General features: G+C 38.5%; 1 protein-coding gene across 1 annotated transcript; it reads left to right on the plus strand.

Annotated features, from left to right (window-relative positions):
• The first annotated feature begins 667 nt into the window (after positions 1–667).
• Positions 668–10,193, plus strand: tgm2b (transglutaminase 2b). The gene is made up of 13 exons (XM_026308053.2): positions 668–804; positions 3,363–3,542; positions 4,591–4,809; positions 5,291–5,409; positions 5,810–5,938; positions 6,126–6,303; positions 6,471–6,603; positions 7,007–7,110; positions 7,213–7,452; positions 7,906–8,181; positions 8,266–8,426; positions 8,857–8,993; positions 9,757–10,193. The coding sequence occupies exons 1-13, from the start codon at positions 795–797 to the stop codon at positions 9,905–9,907; spliced, it is 2,037 nt and encodes a 678-aa protein (XP_026163838.1). The 5' UTR covers positions 668–794; the 3' UTR covers positions 9,908–10,193.
• The last annotated feature ends 204 nt before the right edge of the window (positions 10,194–10,397 follow it).

A 10,397-nucleotide genomic window follows, 5' to 3' on the forward strand; every position in this document is an offset into this window, starting at 1 on the left:
GACTGAAAAACATTTACACATTTTACTTAAAACAACGTGATACCGTAAAAGCACCCAGAAATGAGTTAGTAGCAGTCATGTAAAACCGGTATGGCTAGGTTAGGTTAGCTAAGAGTTGCAACCTAACAGCTAACGCTTATAGCTACCGGTGCTAAGATTAGCCACAACAACCCCACTCACTAGTCTGACACCTGTGTTAGTTGTTGGTTTTGGTGAACAACAGAGTCCTGATCGGGGTCCAGGTCTGAAGGAGACTCAAAAAATAATGTTACCCTCTTACCATAATATCACCTGCAGCAGCGATCTGGGTTCACATTCAAATCCATTGAAGGCCAAAGCCCAGGCGTGTTTATTGTATTTAGTACTTTGAACTATATGCCCTAATGTGTCTCTGGAGGGGATGTGGGTGGGAGCTACCAAGTAAATCCGGTCCTGTTAGGTCTGCTACATACAGATGTGTGCTGCACTACTATCTTTGGGCTGTCTGAGTTAAAGAGTAACTTCATTAATGATTCACTGCAGGATACACTACAGTCAACAGCTCAATAATACCTTACTCAGCATTATGAAAAACTGTCACTTAACGTAAACTCACTTAGACACGGTCAATGGGTAGGGGGGGGGGGGGGCGTGTTTGTGTGTGTGTGTGTGTGTGTGTGTGTGTTTTGAGGGGAGGGTCGCGTCACGCCCACCACCAGCCTACAAATAGAGACCGAGGTGGCTGCAGGCTTCACAGTCCGCTGTATTTCCTCAAGTGACTGAAAACGGTTTGGTCCAAGGACACATCTGCAGACATGACTCAAGGTGAGTTGTACACTTAGATGTTTTTAAACTACATGTTATCTAATACGTTAATTGGTTAAAAGCAGCTCAATGGCAACAAATGTCATAGTTTCCTAATGCAGGTGTTTGTGAAGTAGTTTTTAGTATAACTCACTTCCAGCAGGGTTTGATGCTGAACTGTATGTCCAGGATGGGAAAACTTTCACTTGAGTCTGTTGCTGTCAGTAAGCATGCTGTGGGCTTTATGCACGAGAAACATGAGAAGTGTGAATTCATCATGGCCTTCACATATCATCACCCTGTGCTGTTGGAGTCTCTTCCAATCAGCAGCACGTCAGATATCAGACGAGGAATGCATCAAAGAAATGTCTGACTGATGTTTCAGCAAATGATTGTTGCCCTTGGGGCTTTAAAACTTGCAAAGACATTTCACAGTGTCCAAGTGAGAGGGCAATTGAACCTCCAGGTTTGCTTTGAATAGCCTGGCTGACAGGTTCCCACACACAGTGGACCTGTGTTGACCTGTGTGTGTAGTGAAGGGCAACAATCAGTCAACCTGTGCGTGCTGACAAAATACATAGTGTGCCAAAAATATCTGAGGAGGACTGTTTGCTTTTTTTACTCTTTTGTAGACATCATGAAATCTATCTTTTGGTAACTAGAGACTATTTAGTATGAATCTTAAAAGAAAAATAAATGGTTTTGTATATTTTAATTGTCTTTTTCTTGGGATTTTAAAGGTCAGTATATATGTGCAGTTTAATTCAAATTTCCTTGCACTACAGAATTTGCATATAAAATAACAGCATATTGGTCAATCAGCATCATCTGTTCTTCATCTGTTAGACATGCACAATGCACTGAGTTTAAGTTTAAAGTTCCTGTGATGGAGCTGTGAAGTCAACATGGGTGTTACCTACAAGACTGAAAAGTTCTTTTTCTTTTAATGGAAGTTTACATATTTGTTTTTCCAGGATTAAAATAGTGCTCACAGCAGCAGCCACTGTCGACCGGGCACAAGCTAGATTTTGTTTAATGTCCTTATTAGGCTTCTGCTGCCTCAGTGCTGCTTACTAAGACAGTCCCTCTGTGGCGCGTGTGATGAGTGGGAGTGAAGTATGGTTGTGCAAAGTGTGTAAGGGTCAGTGAAGAAGGCTGGGTCGAGACTGAGGACCTTCTGTCTGTGCATTTTATATTAGAGTGCTGCTATTAGTCATATAACACCAGATGAATGAACTGAAAGCCATTCAGATATATTCATTTTGCCTATATGTGCATACAGTCTGGAATACCACACCTACCTTATCTTAAACAACACATGATGTTGTACTGCAGTTTGGGAGTAAATGAAAATTAATCTTTTAGTTATGTAGCCACAATGAGAGCACCAAGTCACAAGAGAAAATACTATGCTAGAGAGCCATTGCACCATTAGTCTGTTGTTTTGGAAGGTCTTTGGTCACACACTTTCATTTGTTGTTTATGTCTGTAATTGTTTTCACATTGTGTGGAAGTTGAGTCTGTATTTGTGTTTCTTGCCTTTAGGTGCAATTAAAGTGAAATTTCTCTGCCTTCAAAGGGAAAAGTGAAAAAAGAAATCAAATTGCTTAGGGCCCCACTAGGACCAAGTTAGATATTTCTTCTTTCATTTGTTTCTCTGTTAAACAGCATCAGTGCTCCGCTGTAATTGCTTAGATTTATTTGATAATTTGCACTGCTCAAATGTGGATTAAATGACTGAAGAGTATCTAAAAAGTAAAGCCTGCATAATCCTGTGACTACAGTATCCAGGTGTCTCACAGTTGATAGTGTTGTCATTCTTAAGGAATTTGGCCCAATTAGGTTCCCAAACATGTTTTCAATTAGGAGCTAAAGTAAGGTCGGTATAAGGAAAGCATCAGTCCAAAGAAGTACTCTACCAAGGTTTTCAATACTGCCACAATCATTCTGAAAAACAGCAGAACACTACACCCACAGGCTTGTTTCCAGGGCTGTTTTTAACACAAAGGCTGTACTACAACATATTAGAGGGTTTATATAGTTTGATATAGGAATACCCTAACTGATCCTACAAACAGGAAACCAGGTGGTGGGATTTTCGTCAGAACATGCCCTGGAGTAGAGCAGTGGTTGTGTGTTTGCACACTTCATGAGGAGTGAAGTCAAATTCTGTGAGATTCAAAGCCACAGTGTGAGGAAATCCACACTCTAAATTCTCCACAAGTTAGAATTAAAACATTTAGCATATTTACTTTTGGACCTTTGTAAATTGTTCTAAATAATACATGTATTCATTCAGTAAGATTCAATAAAAGAAGAAATACATTAAACATATGATTATACTAAAGTAATATAATGGCTCTGTCTGTGTTGCATTTCATACATTTGTAGAAAATTGGTAGCATTCTTAAAAAAAGTTCCCATCTACATTTTTAAAACTTTACATATATTTATCAAACTACAGTGAAGAAAGAATGACAAATATTACTCAAATATTGAATCAGTATAATGATTGAACCCACCTTTTTTTTATTTGTTTTGTTTTTCTATGTCTTTTAAATGGCCTCTCTTCTTTTAAGTTCTGGACATCGATCACTGGAACCTGGAATGTGAGCTGAACAACACAGACCATCGCACTGACCTCAATGACGTAGACCGTCTCATTGTGAGGAGAGGCCAGCCGTTCACGATCAGCTTGTACCTTCGCTCTGGAACCTACCAACCAGGAGTCAGCTCTCTCAACTTCATAGCAGAAACAGGTGCTGTTCATTCTTTTGCCTCTTTGCTTCAGCATCTTGTAAAATCATGCTTCTTTAGTAAATGCAATGAAACTAACATTACTTATTAAGGTATAGTGTATGTTTTGTGTTTGGATAAAAATGTCAGCATTACATTTTTTTGACTACTAAAGTAAATGAATGAAGTATAGTAGTTATCTCTTTTGTAGTAAATTACTGGCACATTGGAACCAATTTCTACTGTAAAAGTTTCTGCTGACATTATTTCCTCCACTACTTGGTGTGTTTTCAAACATGAGAAGGGAAAGGAGTGGTAAGGCTCATGGAAAGTAAAGGGAAGTCACTTTTCCTTGTTTGGTCAGTAGTGATACTGCTGCTGGCTTTTTGCACTGTTCTGCCATTGTTTCCATTGTTAATGTTGACCTCTCTCATAGTTTCGCCTGTGTTAATGGACTTCACTGTTATTGTTGGTGGTGCTAAATATTGTATTTCAATATATTAATCATCAGGAAGCTCTGGAAAAATGCTGAAAACTATCTTTCTCTTTTGTTCATTTTATATTTGAATAAACGTGAGTATGATTAGACAGCTGTTGCAATGAAATCCAATTGTTTAAACAGGAAGTGTTACTTGCCAACAGGAAAGCATGTGTATAATCACAGATAACATTATCAAACTTTAAAAGTCAAGAATTATTAATGGATTGAAGTAGCACCCTTCATCCCACCCGGTGAAAGGGAAATGATCATTCATGGTCTCTTCAGTTTAGTAGGTTGTATTGAGATGTCAGAGTTTTTTTTTAGACTGAAGTGAACTCAGACTCGATTTATATAATATATCAGAATTCAAATCTGAACTGAGGTTACTGAGAGAGACTTGAATTCCAGTCAGTTTGAGGGCAAAGTAATTACTCAGATGTTTGAACTAAATTTAGGATAGGGTTGGGAAAACAGTGAAAGTATCCTGTGAATTTCCATTTCCCAGACACAAATATTTTGCTAAAATCGCTTGGCTTCTTCTTACATGCAGTCTCAGTCAGGGGTTTAACCATATTCACTGTCACACGCAGGTCCTCAACCATCTGAGCAATATGGCACCAGGGCCTCCTTTGGTCTGTCTGCCAACATTGACACTTCCCGTTGGAGCGCCGCTGTCAGCAGCCCCCCAGGGGATATGGTGGCCCTGTCCATCTGCTCTGCCCCTGATGCACCTATAGGCCGCTACACCCTGACCCTGGGGGAATCAGGGCAGATCGAGTTCATCTTGCTCTTTAATCCCTGGTGCCCAGGTGGGTAAACAGACCATGCGTTCAGCTGTCATGCAGTGGATTTTGTGTAATGACAGTGAGCTGCAGTGTGCTTTGATGATCATGTTTTATACTGGAGCTCATGACAGGGGCTATACAGGAGCAGTGGTGAAGAAACTGTATAGGAGGATGGCAGTATGTTATATGAGAGTTTCTAAATATAAAGCTACAGCAAGCAGCCAGTTAGCTTATCTTAGCATAAAGACTGGAAGTAGAGAAACAGCTCACTAATAAATGTTATGTATCATTCATTTAATTAAACAAAAACTAAAGTGTAAAAATAACAAATTGTGGTTCACTTCTTATTTAATATCTACCATTTTTAAAGGAGTGTCCAAATTGACTGTAGTTTTTATCCAGTGTGTAGTGCTGTCAAAACTGACCTAAACTACGTCCATCATGTTTTGCTCAGGACATGTTTTGGGACATTTACTGTATTGTTTGGGATGTCTCTTGGAAACAGGTGATACAGTATACATGGACAATGAGCAGAGTTTGGAAGAATATGTCTTGTCTCAGGATGGAATAATCTTTCGAGGCAGTGCCAAACATCCCATACCTACTCCCTGGAATTTTGGCCAGGTACCAAATCCAACACTGATGCTGTCAGTCTCACTTCGTCAAACACACATAATCAACCTCACAAGCATGCTTGAGTGGTGAAGACATTGGGCATTCTGATAACTGGGAGATATCCACTTATCGACTGATTTGATGTGTTGCATAACAAAAGACACATGCAGTCATTTCTCTGAAATAAGCTGATATTTATATCTGACAGTATACAATCTCATTCTCAAACAGAGAGAGGAGTATTGCTGTTTCTTGCCATTCTTCAATATTTGATATCATTCTTTTAGCTTTGCATGTAATTGTGTAATTATTTTATCAGCTTAACATTATACTTTTATCATGGCCAAACAGCTAATAAGCAACAATACTTGTTTTATTTTCTAAATCTATTTCTTTGTTTATTTTACAGTTTGAAAGTGGAATCCTTGATATTTGTCTGAGGATTCTGGATATGAATCCTAAATGTCTGAAAAATCCTGGCAAAGATTGCTCAGGGAGGAGAAATCCCATCTATGTGTCCAGAGTGCTGAGTGCCATGGTAAATCATTTTCATTTCTAAGATTTTAATATACCTCTCTGTTTAGATAGCTATTTTTAGTATAATTCATTGCCACATGACAATATAATGCATTTGCATATACACTTAAACTAGGTTTAGTTATTAGTGACTTTAAACTTGACGTGCAGCATATTTATATTGTATATGTATTATATTCCTCTTTTAGGTGAATTGTAATGATGACAAAGGGGTGTTGTTTGGAAAATGGTCAGATGACTATGAAGGAGGTGTGAGCCCCATGTTCTGGAGGGGTAGTGTGGAGATTCTACGCAACTGGGACACACAAGCCTGTCAGCCTGTTCGCTACGGACAGTGCTGGGTGTTTGCTGCAGTGGCCTGCACAAGTAAGATAGGACAGTGCTGAGCTTGGTCGCCGGTCACTGAAAAACACACTTGATTTGCCACAACTAGACACAACATAACAACATATATGTCAACACTCAGTTATTATAGAACTTGCGCCTTCTCAACATCTCACAATACACAATAACTTGTTTTCATGTTTTATCAGTTTCCAGAGCCCTTGGCCTTCCCTGCCGAGTCGTCACCAACTACCTGTCAGCACATGACACCAACAGCAATCTGGTGATTGAACGATACGTCAATGAAAATGGGGAACCCATTCAATCCAGAGAAATGATCTGGTAGTTACTCATATTTTTTATGTATGTACTACAGTAGGAGTTAAGTTTGTGTGCTGTGATTGTGTATGAAATGTGGTAACATTATATTCTGAAGAAAAAAGGCATTAATATGCATTATGCATAGGAGATGATCAGGAGTGCTGCAAGACACTGGAAGATATTTAATAAATTTTCCATTTTTTCTGTGCTTTACCTAAAATATGGCTATTTAATGGCATTAAAGATTGACTAGGTTATCAATAAAACAGTATGTAATTTGCTGTTTTGAGTGGGAGTTTGGAGCATCCTCTGGATTTGATTATTGACGACAATCTAACTATACAGTTTATAATGGAAATTAACAGCAAAATAGAAAGTGTATGAAGCACAGGACTCAAGCTGATGGTGTATATTGTGCCTGCAGGAATTATCACTGCTGGGTGGAGTGCTGGATGGCCAGGCCTGACTTTAAATCAGATTTTAATGGTTGGCAGGCCAGTGACCCTACACCTCAGGAGAGAAGTGATGGTAAGAAACACTCCCCATCAATGAACCCATGATGCCATTTTTGTGCCAGGGAAATCCTCACCAAGTGGATCTATCTTCTTTGTTCTGGCATTTTCTCACCAGGAGTGTACTGCTGTGGCCCCATCCCTGTCCGAGCCATCAAAGAGGGCGAGCTCATGTTTAAGTATGATGCCCCGTTTGTCTTTGCTGAGGTCAATGCCGACATCATCACCTTCATGAAGAAAAAGGATGGCAGCATATCAGAAGTCAATAACACTACAGTGGTAGGTCAGAAGATCAGCACCAAGAGTGTGAACAGTGACGCCAGAGAGGACATCACTCATCTCTACAAGTACCCTGAAGGTAAAGAGGACTAGACTGTGATGTACATGTAGATAAAACTAACTAAACTTCTGTTATATCCAGACTTCCTCTACAGGTCACACCATGGTCACTGGCTGTATAAACTCCTACAATGCTTATCAGCATTTGTGTTACGCTTAATGTACATAAAGCAAATATATATATATATATATATATATATATATATATATATATATATATATATATATATATATATATATATATATAATATAGAAATTTATATATATATATATAAATTTCTATATTATATGTAACATGACAAATGTCTGATTTATATATATATATATAGTAGGTCATATTTATACATGACAAATCAGACATTTGTCATGTTACATATAATATAGAAATTTACTATTCCAAGATGGCAAAACCTAAGGTTGCTGACTTTAAGTTGTTACTTGATGCATGATTTTCTTGCATCCACATTACCAGGTTCTGATGAAGAGCGGGAGGCTTTTAAGAAGGCCAACCATCAAAACAAGCTGCTCCATCGGCAGCAGAATCAAGGCCTGCATCTCACCATCAAGGTGACATCAGGCATGAGGAAAGGCTGCGACTTTGATGTCTTTGCTGTGGTTACTAACAACACGGAGAGCGAGAAGAAGTGCCGTCTGGTGTTTGGATCCTGCGCTGTGTCTTACAGTGGGATTCTGGGAGAAAACTGTGGCTTTAAAGATCTGCTCAATGTTGAGCTGTCACCAGGAGCAGGTGAGGCAAGTCATGTTTACATGCAAGTGTATTATACACTTGACTTTTCACTGTGAATATTAATTATATTATGCGTTCTTCTAGAGAGGCGAGTTCCTCTAAGGTTAAACTATTCCAAGTATGGTGACAAAATCACAGGGGACAACTTGATCCGTCTAGCAGCTCTGTTGTTTGACTATACCACCAATGAGACAACACTGGCTGTGAGAAACATTGTGCTGGAGAATCCTGAAATCAAAGTCAGAGTGAGTACAATAAACTGCAACACGAAGTATTAAAAACTTAAAAACAGCCAGCAGTGCAGGCGATCTATTCAGGAAAATATTTTGCTACTGTGATCTTTATGGGATGAATGTTGGTCCCTAGCAATGGCAGAAAAAATACATATGCAATGTTCAATTAAATGCAAATGGTAAAATACATTGAATAGAAACTTTGTAGTGGGGAAAAAAATCAGCCCAGGGAATCACAAACACCATTTTAAGAACCAAATGTGATGATGATCTCAAAAGCTTAGTATTGGTCACGTGATGCCATAGAAGCTCTACCATGCTGCAGTTATGTCAGAGCAGGTATATGATATTGTCCCACCAACACCTGTTCTCCTATAATATGTATAAGATAGAAAAAAACTACATGGAGCTTTTCAATATCTAACGCCTTGACACCCAACAGATCCTGGGTGAACCAAAGGTGAATCGGAAGCTGGCTGCAGAGATCACTGTGCAAAACTCACTGCCATATCCACTGGAGAACTGCTGCTTCAGCATTGAGGGGGCCAATCTGACTGGGGGATGTGTCATCTCTGAGCGGTACGAGGGCCTCACTGTCCAACTTGAGTTCACTAACCAATCACGAAACTGCAGACAAACATAGATTTGGCAGAAAACTTCAGAAAGATAATGTCCCTAACTACCTGTCAGCTTACCCTTTATTCACTATTATTTACTGTAGAGACACAGGAAACACAAGTTAAACAGGATATTTTATGCTATAAAAATCACCTGTTTTGCATAATGGATATATTTCTTCCAAATCCTAAGGTAAAGCTGCTTTGTTGAATGATTTGTTGTCCTGGTCTTAATGCATTGATGTGTGGCTGGATATGCTGCTGTTTAGTCAGCACAGGAGCCTCCTGGTAAAGAAAAATACAGGACATAGGTTTACTAGAGTCAAGAGATTTAGACAAAATGCAGTGGATGAAATGCCAGTGAGGTGCAATGTTCTTTGTCAGTTTCATAATGTCTCTGTGGTTCTATTTGTATAGTTTGGTCTCATTCATTGCGTAAAATAAACTAGTGAAAATGCAGCTTCAGATGAGTGACTACAAAAATTATGATGCATTATCACGGTCAGTGCTGTTGTTTGGCCAAAGCTCTGGTGTTTAATAAAAGAATGAAGCATATTTATTTTTCTGCTGAACAATTCAAACACCGGAGCTCCATCTGAGTCATATCCATAAATAGTCATAACTGTCAGTGGTAATCTATTGTCTAAATATTTAGGCAATTACAGAAGAGTGATAAAGTTCTTTTAGGGTGTGAGGCAACTAAGATTTAAATATTTACTTTACAGGCTGGGCTCCCCTGTGGGACCAGGGGAAGATGCCAAGGTGAAAATGTACTTCACTCCGACTCATTCTGGGCTCAGAAAACTGGTGGTCGACTTCAACAGCACCAAGTTGTGTCATGTCAAGGGCTACAGAAACGTCATAATTGGAAAATAGATCCTTCTGGCCTTTCAAAGCCTTCAGACATCGTCTTTTTTTTATTATTTTTTTATTATTATTATTTTTTTTTTTAGAACTGTTTATTTTCCAACCACTTACTAAATAAATGTTTCATTCATGAAATTATTTTCCATTCAAATAACATGGAATCTCATTTTATATTGATCACTATTACATGAATTTTTATACTTTCTTAGTGCAACAAATAAAGTTGTTACATGTATCATTACTTTGTGATAATGTTTCAGTCTGTCAGACTCTCTTCAGTCTTTGCTCTAAAAGCTACACTTTGTACCTTTTGCACATTTAAACTATATTAAAGATTAAATGATGCCATGGTGTTTGCAAACTCATTTTCATTGTAATTGCAATTACTGTACTGTTTTTTATGATCAGTTGATGAGGGAAAATATTCATAAGTACATGAAGCAACAATGATAGCTATAGCAAAGCATCGAGAGTACTGTATCTCTACCCACAGTAAATA

Source organism: Mastacembelus armatus, chromosome 5, assembly GCF_900324485.2.
Source record: "Mastacembelus armatus chromosome 5, fMasArm1.2, whole genome shotgun sequence".
In the NCBI taxonomy this organism is placed as follows: domain Eukaryota; kingdom Metazoa; phylum Chordata; class Actinopteri; order Synbranchiformes; family Mastacembelidae; genus Mastacembelus; species Mastacembelus armatus.

What these genes read in the sequence shown, in the direction of transcription:
- tgm2b (XM_026308053.2), top strand. An exon ending in CAACTTCATAGCAGAAACAG is followed by an intron (nt 3,543 to 4,590) that starts GTGCTGTTCATT and finishes TGTCACACGCAG; the next exon opens with GTCCTCAACCATCTGAGCAA. An exon ending in CTCCCTGGAATTTTGGCCAG is followed by an intron (nt 5,410 to 5,809) that starts GTACCAAATCCA and finishes TTTATTTTACAG; the next exon opens with TTTGAAAGTGGAATCCTTGA.